A 21,641-nucleotide genomic window follows, 5' to 3' on the forward strand; every position below is an offset into this window, starting at 1 on the left:
CCATTTCTGTTTTGGACCCGTCTGAAGTAGCAAAAGCATGGATAGAATGTTCTTTAAATATGTTTTCTGGAAGAATCGACTTTTAGGCTATTTTAGTAACCCTAAAGGCTTATCATTTAGGCTAATCGCATCTCGGAGGGGGTTCAGGTACTCCCAAACCCAACAGGATAAGCCAGGGCCCCAAACTCTACAACGGGGAAGGCTTTTCCTGATAATGGATGGTTACTGGTTAGGATAAGGCGTAATCTGCCTGCTCAAAAAGGTTTTAGGAAAGTGTGTGATTTGCTGTTGTATCCTGAAAGTGAGTAGAGAAGAAAAGCATGCAGCTTCCAGGCTCTCCATCAAAACCAACTTCTTTTATTTTTTCCAGAAAAGCTTTTCTGCTTTTGTTGCAATAGCTAAAGAATACTAGAAGTTTCAGATCCCTAGAACATTTACGTAGCTCTCTGGCCTCCAGCAGTTTTGACAAGATGCACTTGAGGAAAATACCGACCTCATTCGTGACCCACAAAGGAGTCCAGCACCACATTTCTCTGTCTTCCACACCTGCATGCTTACCTGGAGCTCTCTTTGGAGGATTTGCGGGCTTCGGCTCCGTGTGTGTGTGTGTGTGTGTGTGTGTGTCTGTTTTCGGTATATCCCTTGGCTTCTCTGAACGGGTTTCTAAGCACCCCCTTCCTTCCTTCCTTCCTTTCAGGTCACGGCTTTGGTTCGTCCAAGATGTCGCGCGCACAGACGTTTCCCAGCTACGCCTCGGAGCAGAGCGAAGAGACACAGCAGTCTTTGTCCCGGTCGAGCAGCTACGGGTTCAGCTACAGCTCCAGCCTCATTCAATGACAGAGAGCCTGCTGACCAGAGACACAGTCTGTCCGGACCTGCTTGCAGGGTCACTGCACCCTCTGCCTCCTGGAAGACCGATCGCAGTAACATTGACATGGGCCGGGTGTAGCCCAATCCCAGTGGAAGGTTAAACACTGGAGTTCTGCTTCCTTGACTCTGTGGCTAAGTCCTTTATTTATTGAATTTCTTGGCGGGGGGCCGGGGGGGGGGGGGGAATCTATGTTTTACAAAAATAGAATCCAAATCGTCCTTTAAATAAAATTCCTGGTTCTGGCAGTAGCAGAAGCCTGGGCACCATGAGAAGTTGCCCACACTGGGTTGTACCTGGGTGGTGGGCATTACCCCTGTCCTCATGGCTCAGCCCTCCCACCTGATGACAGGGTCTGTCCCTAGACATAATGTCCCCCACCACAAGCTATGTGGCTTGGAAGGTTTTGATGGGGACAAATCCAGCAAGGTCTACTAATGGCATCATAACTCTCCATATAAATAAGCCCGGTGACAATTAAGGGAAAATGAGATTTAGAACACACTGTTAAGCAGGGCCTTGTAGCTCTACTCTGTGTGTGTGTGTGTGTGTGTGTGTGTGCATCTGTAGACAAACATAGATATGGATATGGCTATATCCATGTATATCTAACAAGTATATATCAAATGTGTGCTGAGGGTGACAGGATATGCTCACTTACATTGTTGAAAACTGTAATTTGGTGCATTAAAATTAAGATTGTTATGTTGAATAGCTATTTTTAAAATAGTGCTGTAAAAAAAAAGGCTTTTTATTAGCAAAAGTATTTACGTAGTCAAGTCTGCTCCTGTGACAAGTATAAACGGATATGTGAGAAGGAGGGACCCTGGAAAACAAAGGAAGCAGTCTAGCTGTCCCACATGCCGTGTTACCACGCTGTCTTTCTGCCTCGTACTCCCTTGTTGTTGATGATGTTTCTCTCTCTGGCCATCCCTCTGAACTACGTGAGAAGGATTGGGTGTAATCACCTACTGGCCTCCATTTAATCTCAAGAAAAAGAAAGACTCTAAATGAGAAACTGTTTTTCAAGAAAGGGGGGAAAAAAAAAATATATATATATATATATATACACACACACCTAAAAAGAACTCAGCTAGTTTGCAGTCAGAAGAACAATGGCCACAGGATTATAGATCTCAATTACTTAAAATTTTATAGATGCTGTTCTCAAAGAGCCATTGGTCCCTTGTAATGTGCTATGCCAGCAGAATTTGCTAGGCTTTACTTTCTTTTTAATGGACATGGGTTGGCTGGGATTATAAGAGAAAATGGAGCAAGTATAATTGTTTTTTCATCTCTGACATTAATGACAAACCTACGAGGTTTAAAGGGAACTGAAGAATTTGGCTAATTTAATTAGTGTCAACAAAGATACTTTGCCCTTAATTTTGAAGTTCACTCAAGTAAAAATAAAACTTATTCTACCTAGAAGTATCTGATGCCACATGCCTAAATGGTCAGCTTGTAAATACTCCAAGGCAAGTTTAAAGAATAGTGAGCCCAGATCATGTAAGATAAAAACTTCATTTTTTTTTCCTAATGGCAAAATTCTTTAAACTGTTAAAGTTGGTCTTTTGAAGGGGTACTTGTTTTGCTGATCTGTAATAAGACTTTCTTTTTTTTAAATCTCTCTCCGTAGCTTGAGTGCCTATTGACAACCTATTTCAGAGAATGACTATTGAATAGAAATGGTTCTAGGTCCCTCCTAGATAAATTTACACCTAGAGCAACTACCTAGACTCTCTGAATCTCTCAGATAAGTATGAAAACCCCGTCAAGATGCTAATCATAAGAGTTAATGTGGCTGTGAAAAATAATTATCTTAAGCTTTCAGGGGTAAAAAGAAAATTACTCAAACTCTCTGCACCATGAATTTTGCTGACCCAGCAGAAAAGCGGATGACCGGTTCCTCATGCTGGTGATACAGCCTTCCCTAAAATCCCAGCTTTCGGGGTTAAGCGCCTCCGAATCAGCACATGGCATTTGCTTCTGAAATGCCCTCAGTAAAACACACCAGAGCAACTCCCCGCTGAGACCATTTGAGCACAGCTCCTAGTGGTGCCACATTCAGAGCAAGCCTCTCGCCCGCTCACTCAGTTGAGCTGTTGCTTAGAGACCACAGTCACTACATGAGACTTGTGGGGAAAGGCCCTCTGGGGTCCTGGTTCATGTCTCAGCTTCATTCATGTGCAAGGAGCACAGACAGGGAGTCCGGGGGTGGGGGGGATTCTGCTGATCAGATGAGTCTGCTCTTGTGTCTACTTGGTGGAAGACACAATACGTGCATGGAATTGCTTCGAGAACACCATTTCCTTGGGATTGTTACCAGTGAGCTTAACTGAGGAGATACCAAAGATCAGGCTCATCTTGGGCCAGTTCCTTCTGAAAATAATGTCATCAAAAGCATGTGTGAGAGAAATCTTCTTCCCAAGCCTTTAACCCAATCGTATCACAATAAGAATAATGCTATAAAGTCTCTCACGGTACATTTTTGGAGATTTATTCTAGCATCTGTACTCTTCATCTATACTTATAATCATAGCTAAGTTAAAATTGCTAAATGAACAGAGAGGAGAATTTATGTTAGCCTACTGTTCTTGACATATGGCAGTGTGCATTGTAAGAAAAATGACAAGCAGATAAATCCTCTACAAAAACCAAAGATGAAAGAGAAGTTACGGTACCATTCTCCTCTCCTGGAACTTCATGAAGCCAATTTCACGGGAGCAATTACAATGGTCGTAAACATGTATTCGACTCACTTGAGCTCACAGGTTTTTGACTGAAGAGGCCTCTCTACTTTGTGAGTCATTCTTCTCCCTTCAGAAATTGTATTATACCTCTCCTGTAATTGGGGTTGCTGTGAACCAAAGACATCCTTTGGCTCTTTCTGAGAGCGACCCCACTGGGGTTCCAACCAGACTTAGGCACATGAATGAAGACGATCACAGTTTCCGTATCAGGTTGGAAGAGACCAGTGGTGAAGGAACTTGACACGAGTGATCGAGGCTCTTCTGAGAGCAGAGAAAGCCCGGAGCGTCCACACAGCTCATGGAAAGATGACATAGGGGGATTCAGTTTTTATGTCCCCAAGTTTTCTCCTGAAAATCTTAATTATTGCACCCATTGTATTTAAAGTGTGGAAAAGTGTAAAATAACCTTGACCCAATAGTTTACCATACTGGTGGGGGGAGGGGAGTGGGAAACACATCTTTCACTTATTCATCGAATGAGTAATAGGCACTCAGAACTAAGTTATTTATGCAGGTTGCAAATACTTATGAATCAATAAGTTCTGGCCACTGCCACAATTTGAACTTAAAGAAATAAGAAATGTATATTTACTTATGTACTAGGGAAGATGCCGTTTGATAGAGCATGTGAAATAAAGTGAAACATATTTATAAAAAATAAACCTCACTTTTTTTCACCAAGTAGTAACTAGAGTACTAATCCTAGTAGGTTGTACAATTTTTCTCTGTCTTCGTTGGGCAATTATGTTTGAAAATCATTTATCACCTATAAAGCGGTCAACCACTAATACTTTCTGTCCAAAATAGAAGCAGTGGACTGATAAATAATGTTACACTGTTAATACTTTTTACAGATCTAATTTATTTATTGCATGTGGTATCTTTAGAGTAGATATTAAAAACACATCATAAAGATTGATGTCTGCCCCTCATTCTTTGGCCAATATCTCAGAAAACTTTGTAAAAAAGCATGAGTACCCTACTCCCTAGATGATTTGAGCCACTTACTAAAATCAACCATTAATGCTATGTGAAAACAAGCTAAGCAAATTATATTCTTACAAAAAATTGTAGTCCAGTTTTGATGATTATAACACAGCACAATAAAAGGGCAATATACAATCAGTGGGGCTGAGCTTTAGGCCTTGAACATGTTAGGTCTTATAACAAATATTATACTTAAAACTGCTCAAAGTGAAAATGATACATTTTTCTCCAATTCTATTAACATTTGTCGATCAATATCTTGCAATTTCAAATTACTTTATCAATCACTAACTGTACGTTACTATCCCCCAACCTTGGTCTTCTCCAAATAGATACAAATCGGTCACTAGATTTGCAGTAATAATTGTAATACGAGGTGATGTGCCACATGGATGAATTCCTAGCCTATGAAATGTATGGAGTGCAATTTCCCATGAAGGGGGAAGAGGAGGACAGGACCAGTTTAGGAGGGCAGCAATTTAGATAAAATTATAAAGACTCCAATGAAATGTCCAAAGTAACACTAAGACTCTACTCTCTGAACATTCTAACCCCGGTTCCATATCACAGACTTGACCTTCTTTGACTAGCTTCACCCAGTACTGAGCATGCAATTCAAAGAGGACGTCAGTTGCACCATGTTTAAGTGACCACAGAAAGACAACGTATAACCACCAACTATGCTTCCTTAGGTTTAGTGAAAATTATTGAATGTGAAAGAATGTGTAACAAAATCCCCATACTGAGATGTCTCTTTAGTAACCTGAGGATCGTTTTTGTGTGGCCAACGTAATTAGAGTTTCCAAATGAAAGTATGTTATCAGTGACACTGGCTGGGGGCTAAATATGTCTGAGGAGAGCAACATGTGTGCATTCCCCGTGAATGTGTTTGAAAGATTAACCCACCTTTTTCTCCCTGAAACTACCACAGATCCTTACTTTCTTGCTTGAGAATGTGAACCTTTGGTGTATCATTTCTACAATTATTACAACTTGTTGAGGCAGTAGCTAGTTTACAGACTCTCATGGAAGTATCATGAGGTGTTGGGCACATTTTCTAGATGGGCAGGATGCTAGCTGGTTTCTGGAATCAATCATGTAGAATGAAGGTCCCAGTTTACACTCTACTCAGGAGGAAACCTGGATGTTGTCACTTATTCAAAGGCAAAGAAACAGTTAGGAGTAGTTTTGTCCACTTCCGGGCTCCTGGTCCAGCACTGTTTCCTTGTCTCTAGCTTGTCTCCCGTTTAGACATAGTGGGAGTTGAGAAATGCCACATGGCCTCTAAATAAATAGGCCCTGGGACATTAAAGTGTCTCCTCAATTGTTTCAGACGTTCCTAACCCTTCTTGGACTCATCACCAACAATGTCAATTGAGAGGCTTTATGAGGCAAATCATTAGTCTTGTAGGTCATGAATGATTGGTATAAATTCTATGACTCTTACATTGTCACCCAGTTCTTGTTGGAGATTCAAACCTATTTATTCTAAAGTGATAGTCAAAGTAAAAAAATAAATTAATTAAGTGTATATGTTTTGTATTCCTACTAATTCATCATATTGTAATCGTGATTATTATTTCGGGGATCTTTATCTCTCTGTAGCACTTTGGCTTAATTATTTATGGCATTTGTCACAATGTTGTTAGATAACATCGGGGCTACGTTTTGTTTCATGTGAACTTCAAAAATCTTCCATTCACAATTGAAGTTGGAAAATGACTCTTTTTATAATAAAATAGCTTGCATATCAAGTTTTTCTTTACACACTTCATTAGACAACTATTTAACTGAAGTCTAGAGAAATGAGAACTAGGTTAAAATTACTAAGTAATATGAAAATCACACTTCACTCATGATTTTCATACACTTTTCCCTAGTTTGAGATTTTAATATCTTGTAAGCATTTAAAGGCGAGGGAAAGTACATCTGTAATTGAAATATTACAGCTTCCTTCTAATAATTCTGTTTAATAAGTTTGTATTTTGCCTTCTCTTCTATGCCTACGACACTATATCCCCTATTCTAATTTTAAAAACAATGAATAAACTTTAATGTTTTAATAGTTATTTGGGGCTAGTTTTAGTTGTTGATACAATGAACTTTTTCCATCTGTTCTTTGCTTTTAGGATGATTTTCCACTTAAAGAGAGCATAAAACCAGCCCTTTTTGTGTGCACAGAATCATGCATACAGTAGGGCAAGGATCTACCCTGACCGGGCAGTTGTGTGCACATTGGGATCGGATTGCTTCCCTAATACCGTCACGATCCACAACCTCTTAAGACTTGCTTATTTTGGGGAATCTGAAATTTAAAAGTCTAAATTCACTAAAATAAGGTGAATTGAGATGATGACTCAATTATTTTCTTTCAAAAGTCGCTGCAGACTTTCTCTCAAAGAAAACAATGTGAGAGGGCTCCTGGGGTGTTTCAGTATCGTTAACTGTCTGCCAAGTGGACTGAAAGGCAAGGAACATGAAGAATAAAATGACAACAGCATCTTGATGTTAAATATAAATCAGAAATTAGCATGATATATGTCAATATGAAATGATCTGGTTAATCAAATTCAGATTTACATATCTATTGCATAATTCAAAGAGCAATGCTTATTATTATCAGCGGGTTCAGTGGGAAGAAGGCTGTAAATTTTTGTGAAGACCTGAAGCAGAGAATATGGGTTCTTTCCAGTTGAAACACACTCTATATTATTTTGGTAACAGCGGGCAGTATATAAATCACAACAATGAGTCCACCTACTCCCTGACAATAAATGAGCGTAAAGGCCAGTATCATCCTTACCACAGAAAACAGAACTCCCAGGACCTGCAGAGGCCCCTTGGACCTTCTCCACACAAACCCTAACACGCACACACACACGCGCGCACACACACACACATACACACACAGGCACTTTTTTTACTTTTGACCTACTCTACATGTGCCACACTTGTTATCTTTTTCCTGGATCCGCCCAGAATTCTCCCATCTTTCGAAATCCTTATCCTTATGAATCTTCACAATATATTAAATTATGTGTTATATGTTTTCTTTCTATAAATTCTTTTAAATTAACTTATACTGTGTGAGGTCTTATACTGTAAAGAGATGTCATTTGTCATTGATTATATAATGTTTATGATTATTTTGATAAAAAAATAACTTTGGACGCTTAGGCCCTTGTTAAGGAATAAAATATCCATTACAAATTTGCTTCTATTGGAAATTATACGAGTTGGCATACCTTATTTTTGGTCGCAATTTATTCCAGGTAAATAACAGGTTAGGGGCGTCTGTACTTAAATACTAGTTGAGCCACCTTTGGAACAGAATGCAAAGGAATAGCTGTCCCTGAAACCTAAATGTGAGTTTCTGGCAGAACAGAAAATGTTACAATAATGAGGCAATAATAAAATTAGGAAATTACATTATTTTTAAATCTGTCTGTGTGATTTTTCCCCTTGGTAAAATGAAATACATAGTTCAAGAATTACCTCCTTCTGAATTCATAGTTTCTATATCTCAATCCTGAATAGACACCCCCATCAATCGTTATGAATGTCTTACTCATAATTCTAAGAAATTGACAACTGATATGGCTACAAGGAGGGTAACTTACAGTTGTGCAATATTAAAATGTCCTCCATCTCTACAAAAAACAGGTGAAAAATACTACTTTACATCACAGCTTTGCATGATTGAGATTTTAAACATCTAAATTAATGGTTTTTACCCATGTGTTACTTAATATTGTTAGCACTATAATATTATATGATTTCCTTACATTTTTATTATCATGTGATGAACTGTAACTATGTAATTAAACAGAATTTTGACAATCATAGTTTCCTAACCTTTAAAATGTCACTTATTCCTTCATTCATTGGTTTGTTATTTTCAAAATAAAGTAAAAGAAGGCCCTTTATTAAATGAAAGATTACTGAGAACTTATTATGCATTCCCAGTGTTTTCCTAATCTTATGTTATAATAACATAATTTTTATTAGGTCGACCGTGGTTTGTTGGAATCATAGAATATTAATATGACAATGGCATTGGTGATCAATACTTTTATCTTCTAGTGAAGTGATATCCAGAGTTTTTAAGTGGCTTTCACGGTGTCACAAAGCTAGAAAACAACTTTCCCTCCAGCGCTGGGCTCACCCTTTAACAACCAAAGAAAATTACTGAAAATGAACATTTGGTAGACAAAGATTTCACGTCAGAGATGAAATGTGTAGGGTCATGGCCGCACTCCATATTGATGGCTTTATTCTTTTCCATGCCATGATATTGAATCCTTTGTCCCTTGGATTTAAACCTGTCTGGAAATACATTTACAGAATCTATTTCTCAAGCTTAATCTTTAAATATTAGCCAGGCATTTGTTGTTAGTTCACTAGATTCATTAGTAGTATTCTTCCTTTTGTAGAGTCCAGTCTTTAAAGAGAGTGCCAAGCCTTCCATCTGTCTTTGATGGTCAGAGACACCAGAGTGAGGGAGGAAGCCTGGATCGAGCAGTCATAATGCTAAAACGGGATGGATCTGGCCAAAGTCATGCCTTTGAAGAAACAACAAAAACCGTAGGACAGCTCTCAGTTCTCTGCAGCCAGTACAAGTTTGGAACATGTTTGGGAGGGGCAGTGACGACAAAAATGCCCCTTCTTTCTGAATGCTGAACAAAACATAGCCGGATATGGATTTTTGGTGCCACTTTCATAACAAGTTGGTGATGTGAATTTGATGGATTTATCTTCCTCTTTTTTCTCACTATTGAAATCATGAGGACTAGATTTGCTGGGGAAAGTCTTCATGAAAAGTGCAAAGGTGTGTATAACTTGGAGCGGACATCCAAGAAGATATTTAATAAATTCATGTGACAGGGCACAGCCCAGGAATAGTAACTCCACCATATTTGTAATGTACTAAGAAGAACAAAACCAGGGGTGCTTGGGTGGCTCAGTTGGTTGAGCATCTGACTCTTGATTTCAAGTCAGGTCATGATCTTGTGGTTCATGAGTTCAAGCCCCGTGTCCAGCTCTTTGCTGACAGTGTGGAGCCTGCTTGGAATTCACTCTCTCCCTCTCTCTTTGCTCCCCCCGCCGAAACTAAATAAATAAACGTAAAAAAAAATCAAATAATCCCCCCAAATGGCAAAACTGCTATCCTTATTTCTAAGTTACTCATGAAAAACGTTAGATAAACTTACCGAATTGTTATATCCATATGGTAAATTATCAACATAAATGTTTGAGCAAGACCTAGGTGGAATATCTGAACATTTATGAAAATGTGAATTATCCTAATATCTAGGTGTTTCATAACGTATGCTTTATACGATCGGGAAAGCTAGTCAGTCACTAAATGCTCACTGAGGGTTTACCAGTTACACAACAGGAGTAAAGGGTATGCAGTATCGCCTGGGTCTTGGTTCTTGCCTACTTTTAATTACTCACGAGGCACATCAGTGTCAGGAGGAAGCCACAGCACATGGGTATTTGGCATCCACAGAAGACATGAGATGGCAAGAAATGAGGGAGTTGGGAAAGGCGAGAGAAGCCAGACTCCCTCGTTTCCTAAATACCTTTCTCAAAGCTGTCTCTGGATTTCTCTCTCCCTCTTCCCCCTCTCCTCCTTCCCCACCTTTTTCTCCTCCTTTCTCTTCTCTCTTTCTCTCTGTCTCTCTTCTCTCAGTAGTTAGACCCTGCTTTTTTTAATCACAGGAAATTATCAGACAGAGTAGTCTGACATAACTCCCAAATTAGCTTCCGCTATTCGAAGAATGTTTTAAAACTTTTTTTTTTAACATTTATTTATTTTTGAGACAGAGACAGAGCATGAAGGGGGGAGGGTCAGAGAGAGGGAGACACAGAATCTGAAACAGGCTCCAGGCTCTGAGCTGTCAACACAGAGCCCGACGCGGGGCTCGAACCCACGGACCGCGAGATCATGACCTGAGCCGAAGTCGGCCGCTCAACCGACTGAGCCACCCAGGCGCCCCCCCAAGAAATGTTTTAGATCACATTCTCTAAAATTCCCAATTCCTCCCTTGACACAAACTTGAGCAGAAGACAAATATTCAGTCACCCACTTTATGTGTGTGAACAACACAGATGTGTTCTGTACACCTGACACTCTTCTGAATATTTGCAAGCTTGGGATATAAGGTAGCCCAAAGAGAAAACGCTAGCTCAAAATTCTCTTTAAAAAACATTCACTGAATCTTCTAAGAGCTAAGAATTCAAAAGTGAGCAAGAGTTGAGGCTTCCTTTAAGGTGCTCACTATTTATGGAAGAAGTATGCATTTCAAGTCATGAAGCAGGTACAATCAGTCAGCCAATCCCTTAATTTAGGAAACCCTTTCTTGTTCCACTAGCCATTCAAAAATGTTTTAGCCTGCTGATTTTGAAGTTTATAGTTTTTTAGCAATTATATTTCAGAGAGCTAAATACAGACAGAACTTGGTGTCCAAAGCAAGAAATACTAAAGCTGCTAGCCAGAAGCAACCCTCACTCTCAGCAATATAAAGAAAAAAATGCTGGGCGCCTAGGTGGCTCAGTCAGTAAAGCATCTGACTCTTGATTTCAGATCAGGTCATGATCTCATGGTGTGTGGGATCGAGCCTCCTTTTCAGATTCCACGCTGAAAGCACAAAGCCTGCTTAGGATTCTCTCTCTCCCTCTCTGCTCCTCCCCAGCTCACATTCCCCACCCCCCATATTTATATGTTATATTTAACTGTGTGTGTTCATGTTGTATCTATGAGTGGGATTTGGAGCTTTATGATCTCTCAAATAGTTCAGGTCACTGCTGATAACTCTTGCGTAAAGAGATTATGTTCATCCTATCTAGATAGTTCCTATCTAGATAGTGTCTTTTCCCTGAAGCTTAAACAACATGTGATTCACACAATAACCAGTGGTTCTTACTAATGCTTTTCCCTAGCCCGAAGGAGATGGTAGCCGGGTGTGGGGTTGTTTGCTTGATATTAGTCTAACTTAATAGAAGTGTTCCACACTACTTCCATTAACGTGTAAAAACAAACAGGGCTGAATCTGAGAAGAAGCTTTTGAGTGATCTCTTTGAAAAGCTTTGCAGTCTTTTAATTGATGGCCCTATGTAGCGAAGAAACAACGGGCTCTGCCTTGGGTTTCTGGGTTTTTTCTGTTTTGTTTTGTTGGCAAATATTTTATTTTTTAATGTTTATTTTTTTTAATATGAAATTTATTGTCAATTGGTTTCCATACAACACCCAGTGCTCATCCCAACAGGTGTCCTCCTCAAGGCCCATCAACCACTTTCCCTGTCCTCCCACTCCCCATCAACCCTCAGTTTATTCTCAGCTTTTAAGAGTTTCTCATGGTTTGCCTCCTTCCCTCTCTGTAAATTTTACTCGTCCACACATTCGTGAGAACATTCCACTAACGACCATTGTGTAAGAGTCCCACAGGATGTGTGCACCTTCTTTCTCAAGGTGCCTTTCCGTTTTTGTTTATCTTGGTTATCTTTCTTTTGGTTGTGTTTTCTTCTGTAGAAGCCAAACATTGATTGATCGATTAATCATATACATAAAATACAACACATAGAACATACAGATGTATGCATATTTCTTGATCGTGCTGTTAATGCCTTCCTTGGGTTCTCTTATCCTTAGATTTTTCTAATTCTCATTTATCTTTTATGTGACTAAAACCTAAATTAATATTGATACACATGACCAGGGAAACACTTCCCTGTGATTTGCATTTCATTCTATTCATTCATTCTAGAATCCCAAACAGCTCATTCATTCTGGTGCCTCACACTACATTCTGTGATGTATGGGTCTTACTGACAGTTCCTTTGACTTAATTTTTGCAGATGGAGGACTTAACCCATCACTGTCTTCTTATGGTTTGAGATGGAATTTCTCTCTATTACCTTTTGCTTTTTTTGAACGAAAATTTTTATGAGGCCTGATGTGGATCTGGACATAGTCAGGAAACTGAGCATAATCTCTTACTAGTCTTCGGATTGTATTCTACATTTGTGCCAAATTTTCATATTCCATAAATATTGTGTCAGGTGGATCTGTGGCTTATGAAAATGGGCCAAAGAGAAACATGGAGCAAAGTCAGATGATTCTGAATCCAGTTCCAGTGTCAGACCAGCCTAGTGAAGCCTCATAATGTCAGCACAAAGAAACAGGTCAGAAACCAAGGCACCAGAAAACACACGAATTAAAAGGACATGGCGAAGGACTTCCGGGTTTAATGCTAACACGTAAAGGGCTTGGGAGATGTAATGGCCTTGATTACGACAAGAAAGAGCTGGACAGATTACGAACCAGTGACTTCTCTTGGATCTATCAGAGAATTGAGGTTTCAAGGCAAACCATCACCCCCAAATCTGCAGAGACAGACACATCCAGAAAGCTGCGACCACCAGTAACACCTCACCCAGAGCCAAAGCCCTGGAGCCATAAACTGGTAGGAACACTTAAATGGTGAGCTGGACGAACGTAACTTCTATCTCAATGCAACATTCGGTGCATTTTCTAAGTGCATGTGGTTCAAAGTGAGGGTTTTTTGCAAAACGAGTTGTTTCCTGCCCTTCCCATTTTCCCTACATTGAGACAACACATTTCACTTCCACCGATAACTTTATCTCTGCTTTTCTGAGTAGCATGCTTCCGTCACTTCTATATCTTTTTTTTCAATTTTAGACGTTGTTTATTGATGCAGATGCCTTCCTTTCCACAAACTCACCTCACGTGCATACATTTCCCACCAGCCCATCCTTCCAAAATATTTGTATTAATACGGGATTATTTCAATACTTGGTGTTCTGAATTTGTTCTGCACTTAACTCCTCATGTTTCTATTACCCTGTGGGATTTTCTCCCTAATACCCTTTGATGGCAAATAAAACTCATGATGGTGCAACACGGCGCTTTATCCCTTCAAACAACAGAATACAGTATGTCAAGGACACTGCACTCCCTACAAAAGCAGAGAATCTGAAATTACACATAACACTGGGCCAAATGTTCTAACGACGGTGACCGACATAACTTCATTCAAACAGGGACAACAGGCAATAAATGGAAATGATTGCAGACATTTAGCACACACGTCCCCGGATTAGGTCTTTTATTACAACGTCTTACAACACAGTTAGTGCTTTGAAGCTGGAATACTATGTAATATGTAAACCAACCTTGAAGATTCGTAAAATTCCCTTAGAAAGCTTTGTGATGAAATCTAGAAGCCACCGTTCTGCATACGGGTCACTAGCAATAGAAAAGTTTTTAAAAAACACTTGTTTTTGTTTTTCAGATAAATGCATAAGAGCCTAGAAACTTGGCGGAGAATCATTCCAGTGAAAAGACTAGTGGAAAAATATATTAATTTCTGCAAAAGCCTGAATGTGAAGGTCAACACTTTCTAGGCACGACATTCTAATAGTGGCCAAACTAATGATGATAAATAATAGTATTATAGGTTTGTGTCATTTTATAGTTTTCAAACATGTCTTTTTCACTATTGTGTAAAGTAGCCGAATACCGCACTCCCAGTTTTAGTGCCTCGACCTGAACTTTATAAACATCGACTTGTGCAATACCTCCAATCTTGCTGAAATCTCACACAAGCAGCAGAGAATATATAGCACATTATTATAAATCCAGGAGAAGCATTTTGATTACAGTAATTTCTAATTACAGTGTGGACTCTACAAATTACTATAACTGTAGGTGTTATTTAACATAGTTCTATATAAACCAATATCACTTGAATGTTTACGGTGAAAGTAAACTTATTGAAGTTATTTTTATCTTTCTTTGTCTTGTAAACTGATAACCAATGTATTTTAAAGTTATATGTATATTTTAGTAATGAATTACTTAAAATATCCTATAAATTTGATATTTAATAACTAAAGAATACAGCTTCATCCATTGTCTTCCATCCATAAGCATAATTACAAGCTAATGAAATTTCAATTCTATTTTCTCAGTGTGCATAAAGTCTTTTAAATAATGTCTCAAGGTCTCTCTGGCGATAATATAATCAATACCTAGTCATTGTAAGTTAATGGCATGCATTCTTTCCCTGACCAAACTGTTTACTCTAATGACATTTAACAAACTTACCTACCTCGTCATCACACAGCACTTCCCTTTAATCAGTTTCTTTAATGTAAATATTCAAATAATGGCATTCAAAGGAAACACAGATTTTTATGTAACGTATTACATATCACCATAAATTATATATGTAAAAAAGAATCTCAGGAAGCATCTTCCTTCCTAAGTAGCACCTTTCAAAAAAGATTTAAAACATAATTTAATTCAATTCTGACCTTTTATTCTGCGGATCTGTTTTGATCTGTTTCCTTAGTGACAACCGGAATAGTAGGTACAACAGATTAGGTACAACACACACAGTAGGTACAACACACACACACACACACACACACACATACATACACATACACACACAATATATATACATTGTGTACACACACACACACACACACACAATATACTATATACATACCATGTAGTATATATATAGTAGGTATAGTTATATATTTATTACATAGAGTTACAAAACTCTAGCAAATTAGGAATACTATTAAACACACAACCATGAAAGTGCTTTGCTAATAAGCAAAGATGTCCAGAGAAAGAAAATCAGTGAGTAGAATTTCATCGGCATGAACAGCTAAGAGTGTAACAGGACCAGCAGGGGGTTCAGAGAAATTCCAGGAGGACTTAGAAGGGCTCCAAATCCCTGAAAGATCCCACGCTCTGCAGAGGAAGAATACAGGAAGAAGAAGGGCAGAGTATATAGTCCTCATAAATATTTTGAGTGACAGATTAAGGAGAAAGTAAAGCATCCATGGGAAAACAGGTTGCAAATGTTCTAGAAGCCCTACTACAAAAGTCTTCCATGAGTGAAACCACCAGGACAGCTGTCTCTGGCTGAACTGTGCACCTAACAGCCCCGTGATCATTTTCTCTGTTAAAGTGGGATTCACATTTCCATTCACATTTCATATTGCAATGGTAGAAATGTTTTACTTCTCACTCATATCTGTCATTGAGAATTTGGTCATCAGAATCTTCCAGAAAGTCATTTTGATTGTCTTTGACTTTTAGGAAAAAGAAATCGTTTATCTTTTAAATGATGCTAAGTTTGCTTCACCATGCAAACTGACAGATTCAGCCATGGAAACCTTTATAAATCTGATATAGTTAACAAAATAGTAGAATTGTTTCCTTGTAAACTACCTTCTGACTGTGTTATATATTTCTGGAAATACCTCATGAATCTAGATATAAAGATCTTTAAGCAAACAAAATAAAAATAACAGCTAAATACATGGATGTAAGTACAATTGAGAAGCAGTCATTTTTACTTCTTCCCTTCTGAAACAGGTAGAGCACTCAATTTCTGTAATTCACAGGGTTATTGCACTATCTAGCATGCATAGTAGTTAAGCTATAATCATAAAACACCGACTGACTTGCTTAAAACTGTAAATTACAGTTTAGAATCTGCCTAGATAACAGAGAGAGTTTGGTTTGGGTTCACTTAAAATTATCACAAAAAAGTCTACAACTTTGATCCTTCGATGCAGTTTTGTGATGAATCTTTCAGAGATGAGTAATAAATACATTTGAGACATGAATGATCGGTGTCTTTGGTAACGACCATTGCGCTTTCAAGGTGGCCATGATCATCATTTAGTTTCATAAATACTTTTCATTGTTGGCCTCCACCTAGAATTTGGACAATGGCATAAGGCCACTAATGGCTCTGTAGTGACATCACTAGGGTTGTCTTTGGCCAAACTATGAAGCAAGACAAGTTTCTGTCTGTATGTTTCCATTCTTTGTTCCCTGTTCCTCCTTCCTTATAGCGCTCTAGTATTTCCTCCCCCCACGTTTCTACCCTACAACCCAAACCACACTCCAGCTAACATTCTTTTTCTCATATTCAGATTTCACATAGTTATTTAAAAAAATCAATAATGCCTAGATGCCTGACTCTTCTGAGAGCATATACATATTAAAAATAATTCTTGGGGCACCTGGGTGGCTCTGGTCATGATCTCACATCCTGTGAGTTTGAGCCCCGCATGGGGCTCTGTGCTGACAGCTCAGAGCCTGGAGGCTGCTTCAGATTCTGTGCCTCCCTCTCTCTGCCCCTCCCCTCCCCTCTCAAAAATAAGTGGACATTTAAAAAAAATTTTTTTTAATAATTCTCAACAGTGGAAAAATTCAAAAACATTAAGTTACTATTGGACTTTCTGCTACACTTGCTCTTAAAGCTAGGCCAGGGAGAGGGGCAAGAATTCTATGCAGGATCAGAGATTACTTTATTTGATAATACAAAAGGAAGAGATTTCCCTGTCACATTTATCTTCCTCTTGACCATTCATTTGTTCTGCTACCAAGTACTCCTCTGAACTCTGCTGATATAGCAGATTTTAAAGTGAGGAGAGGGAGAGCTAACTCACACCCATCCGCATACTCTCTTTTTAGTTGGTTAACAAGAGAGGTCTCAGAACGGCACTGCTGTTCACATTTGTTGGTAACCAGTTCAGCTTCCGGGCCCCGTCTCCCTCGTCTAATGATACTCTGAATTTCCCAGTAATGTGCTTTGGCCCCACTCCTGGGTCTAGAGGTGAACCCTTGACTTAAACCCTTGATTCCATCTTTTTTGGCCATGTTGCCTGTTTAATGCTGCACAAATAACCAAATCTGTTTGCTCTATCAGAGAAGTAACCTCTCCACCAGGCAGAAACAAGGATTGTGAATTGCCAAGGGTTTTTAGATACACAAGGGAAATGCCTGAATAAGAGGCTAACACCAATAAAGTGGATCCAATACCACAAAAGGGAATCCAGAGGCAGGTGTATGCCCATACTTCATTCTAGACAAGACATTTAAACCTTTGTGAGTAACCCCTGCCTGAAGCTTCATCTCCCCTGGATGGTTCCATTACATGATTCAGTAAGTTTCCCTTCATGTCTAAGCTAATTAGAGTCAGGTTTTCTGAAACATTTCTGTTAAGAATGTTCTCTAGGTAATAAAGTATCTTTCCTATCAAATTAAATAAATGTAGCTAACTGGTATCCTGGATAGGCACTGAGTAGTGGGAAGAAATTACATTAAGATCCATGTACGTAACAGTCACCATAAGTTTTGCTCAGATCCAGGAAAAAGCTTAGATTCTAGTCTTCGGTCTATGAGAGAAGGCTGGGTAGTTGACATAAATATCTTCTTTTGCACAATCCGATGACTGATTGGTAGAGATGGGATTTCTGTAGTTGTTGGTTGCCTAGAAAGACAGACAGAATGTCAATGATTCACTGCATTTCAGCAGCTGACAAAGATACCCAAAACAAATCTCTTAAATCAACCACAATTTACGTCAAATATCTATTATGATTAACTTCATAAAGCAGTCTCTTCCTTGTACTGAACTTCTATGAGAAATCACATTCTTGACCTGCATGGCTCAGAGTGAAAGGCAACAGGAGACTAATCTAGATCATCATTTGCTATATTTTATAGATTATGAAATACCCGTTCAGACTTAGAGCTCTCTCTCAGTGTCCTAGGCTGTTTTGATAAGAACAATTATTATCATTTTTATATGGAAGTCTAATATAGCATCTCCCATAGTGGACACTCAATAATTTCTGTTGAATCAACATTTTAATAAACAATACTTTTAAAGTACACAGTGTCATGTCTTGAAAATAAGCAACTAAACGCAATAAAAGAAATTAACAAAATAAAGTGGCATTACTTCCAAAATGATGTTACATAATCATTAATATCTCTACCCTAATCAAGTCACTTTGACTTGGCAGAAAATATGTAGGCATGGGTAAGAGAGAGAAATTGAGAGAAAGAGAAGGAAGAGAAGAGCGAGAGGTCTTTTGGTGAGAAGTTTGGAAATTGCGACTGGTTCCAACGGGTGCAAGGAAAAAGCAGAAGGAATGTTGCAGTGCGATTGTTCCTTACATAGCGTGCCTACAGGCCCAAAACAATCAGGCAGGTCTAGCTTCTTCCTCGATCACAGTCCAACTTATTATCTAACTTCCTAACCATCGTTCAAAATATCGTTACTCTACAGAAGTCTGAACAAGTTGAACACTTAATGCAAGGAAGTTGCAAAGCTTTTTGCTCCTCTGAAATTCACAGCAATAAATTTGGTTTTAGGTTGGCTTGAGTGGACATCAGCTAAGGACAAAGGAGGGACTCCCACAATTGTGTATGACAGAGCACTATTTAATTGCTTGCTAGAGTGGCAGATGACACAAGACAGGACTTCCTCAGTCTTTCCACTTAGTGTCAAAAAGGCGGCCATGAATTATCCAGAAACATTTTTTGTTGTGTAGAGAGTAACTAAGAAGAAAAAAGTTCAACCAATAGATAAATAGGTAACAAAGAAATCTGAAGCACACATATTAGATTGTCAGAAACTTTTCATTACTTGATGTTTTGGCCATGTAGAATTCAATGGCAAATAATTAAATTAAAGAGAAAGGGATGTAATTTCAGATAACACTTGGAGAAATGCTTTAGTGTAAAATTTTGTAATCAGAATAATATATGTTAAAGAGAATATCTGACAAATAGTGGAGACAATGAACATGAAAATAAGCATCCCTTTTATCTGTAGGGGAAGGTGGAGTGAAAATTCTGCAGCCTGTCAGAAATCTGAGCATCCTTCAGTTAATAAATCAATAAAAACCATAATAATGATAATGAAAACCATAGCACTGCATCTTTCTTTCTTTTTTTTTTTTTTTTAATTTTTTTTTTCAACGTTTTTTTATTTATTTTTGGGACAGAGAAAGACAGAGCATGAACGGGGGAGGGGCAGAGAGAGAGGGAGACACAGAATCGGAAACAGGCTCCAGGCTCCGAGCCATCAGCCCAGAGCCTGACGCGGGGCTCGAACTCACAGACCGCGAGATCGTGACCTGGCTGAAGTCGGACGCTTAACCGACTGCGCCACCCAGGCGCCCCAGCACTGCATCTTTCTGATGTGCTTTCTACGCCTCAGGTCTTTTACGTGGTATAATGTAATCCTCACAATAACCTTATGATATAAAAATATTATGCCCTATGCTAGGTCAGATGGTATCCCCCCAAAGTTTATGCCCTTCCCAGACCTTCATAAATGCGACCTTATTTGGAAGCAGGGTTGTGGAGGGTGTGATTAGTTAAGACGAAGTCATACTGAAGTAAGCTGGGCCCTTAGTCCAATACCACCGATGTCCTTACAAAAAGGGAAGACAGATACGCATGTGCACGCACATGCACTGAAGAATATCATGTGAAGACAGAAGCAGAGATTGAAGTGATGAGTCCATAAGCCAAGGAATGCCGAGGGCTGCCAACAACCACCAGAAGCCAGGAGAGAAGCGTGGAACAGACTCTCATCCCCAGAGGGAACAGATCCTGCAGAGACCTCGATTTTGGACTTCAAACCCCCCAAACCGCAAGAGAATAGATTTCTGTTGGTTAAGTAGCCTCCTCTGGGATAATTATGCTGTGGCAGCCTTAGGAAACTAATAGCAGATATTGGTAATGCACAGTGTTGATTCTTATGATATCGCTGTGATTGTACCTTTATTTGTACTGATATAAAGCAAACTGTTTCAAAGGGCATTAATAATAGGAAAATAGGTCAGAAAACAAGTGTCTCTTCAAAGGGATGATACTGGAATTACAGGCAAGTCCATGGCCAGGGTACTGAAAGCACAACAAGGTTGTTGACTGCAAAACGGACTGACTCTACAGGACATTTACGATGCGCAAAAGCAGGGGAAATGACAGTTCTGAGAAAACTTACCTTGTTCTGTGCATCCTTATTTCTGTGCTCTTTAAACAGTCCTCTGTTCTGTCTCCTTCTCCTGAAAATACAGATTCAATAGAAGCACTAACATATTATACTCCAACACAAGTATTATTGCATACGGTAGAGTATCATACCTTACCTGTAGCCCAGCCCACATGCCCTTATGAATATGTTGAAGCAGCATCTATGGTTGGTTTACACATACCTACTCAAAATTTCCTTGACCCAATTTTTCATTTTTTATCTTCCACAGATGGTGAAGGCATCTAAATGGATATCCAGCCAGTATGCATTCGTAATTAATCTCACTGAGCTTACTAAAGAATGGATCATAGGGAATGATTACATAAATAGCTTACTGACTTCTCCAAATAATCCTGGGCTTAGAGATTTCCCACAATTAAAAACTTTATTTTAAATGCCAACAGTGTAACTTCTCAGATGCCAGGGATAATCGAGTTAAGCTTTATAGAAACTTCCAGGTGTTTTACTAAGCCTCCTCTATGGATTATTTTATTTAGCTTTCACCAAAAACCCTATATGTAACAGAGTGGGAAATTGAGGCAATTTGAACCAAATCACATGGTTGGTTAGTGGTAGTATTAGAATTCGAATCCACAGGCTTCCCTCATGACTATTAGGCTCTGGTGTTTCTGGAATCGTGTCACTGCACTTCAGTGGGCCATCTGGAGCCATGCCAGTCCATAAACTCTCCACCGTTCCAATGAAAACTATAAAAACCTAACTTCAGGTGGAGTCTTTGAAGAGAGAATTCAAGAGAAGAAGAAAAGAAGGCTACTATAATTGAATGCAGTACCTGAAATTACTCTATCCAACTGTATGAAAATAGTTATTATGGGGAGATGAAGACTATCTTTTTTTTCATCTCCCTAAAGAAAAAATTCTTATCAGACCATAAAGGAGGTGCCTCAGATGCAAAAAAGGAGGGCTTTTTGCCTTTATGCAAAAAGATGAAGTTGTAATGCCTTCATGGAAAGTGTAAAAACCAGCCAAGCTAGTCTCTCTCCAAGGAAAGGTTGTTCAGATGACGGATGTTGTTCTCTCCTAGTCGCTATGAGATCCTCCTACTGTGTCAATGTAATCACAAACTTATCTTAGTCTGTGGGCATTTGCTTACTTACGAAGTCTCTTTTATACAATTAA

General features: G+C 38.9%; 2 protein-coding genes across 3 annotated transcripts in view; one reads left to right on the plus strand and one right to left on the minus strand.

Annotated features, from left to right (window-relative positions):
* Positions 1-8,560, plus strand: part of DOK6 (docking protein 6) — a 364,564-nt gene extending 356,004 nt beyond the window's left edge. Inside the window, exon 8 of the mRNA XM_019432554.2 lies at positions 698-8,560. Within this exon, the coding sequence (XP_019288099.1) occupies positions 698-837 (140 nt within the window). The 3' untranslated portion in view covers positions 838-8,560. The remainder of the gene's footprint in view (positions 1-697) is intronic.
* A 5,162-nt stretch (positions 8,561-13,722) lies between these two features.
* CD226 (CD226 molecule) overlaps positions 13,723-21,641 on the minus strand; it is a 91,221-nt gene continuing 83,302 nt past the window's right edge. For both annotated transcript variants that reach the window (XM_019432576.2, XM_053902826.1), the window contains exons 6-7: positions 20,472-20,532; positions 13,723-17,939 (exon numbers count right to left, since the gene is read on the minus strand). In XM_019432576.2, the coding sequence (XP_019288121.1) occupies positions 17,826-17,939; positions 20,472-20,532 (175 nt within the window). In that variant the 3' untranslated portion in view covers positions 13,723-17,825. The remainder of the gene's footprint in view (positions 17,940-20,471; positions 20,533-21,641) is intronic.

This window comes from Panthera pardus, unplaced genomic scaffold, assembly GCF_024362965.1.
Source record: "Panthera pardus isolate Hobbes unplaced genomic scaffold, ASM2436296v1 HiC_scaffold_15, whole genome shotgun sequence".
In the NCBI taxonomy this organism is placed as follows: domain Eukaryota; kingdom Metazoa; phylum Chordata; class Mammalia; order Carnivora; family Felidae; genus Panthera; species Panthera pardus.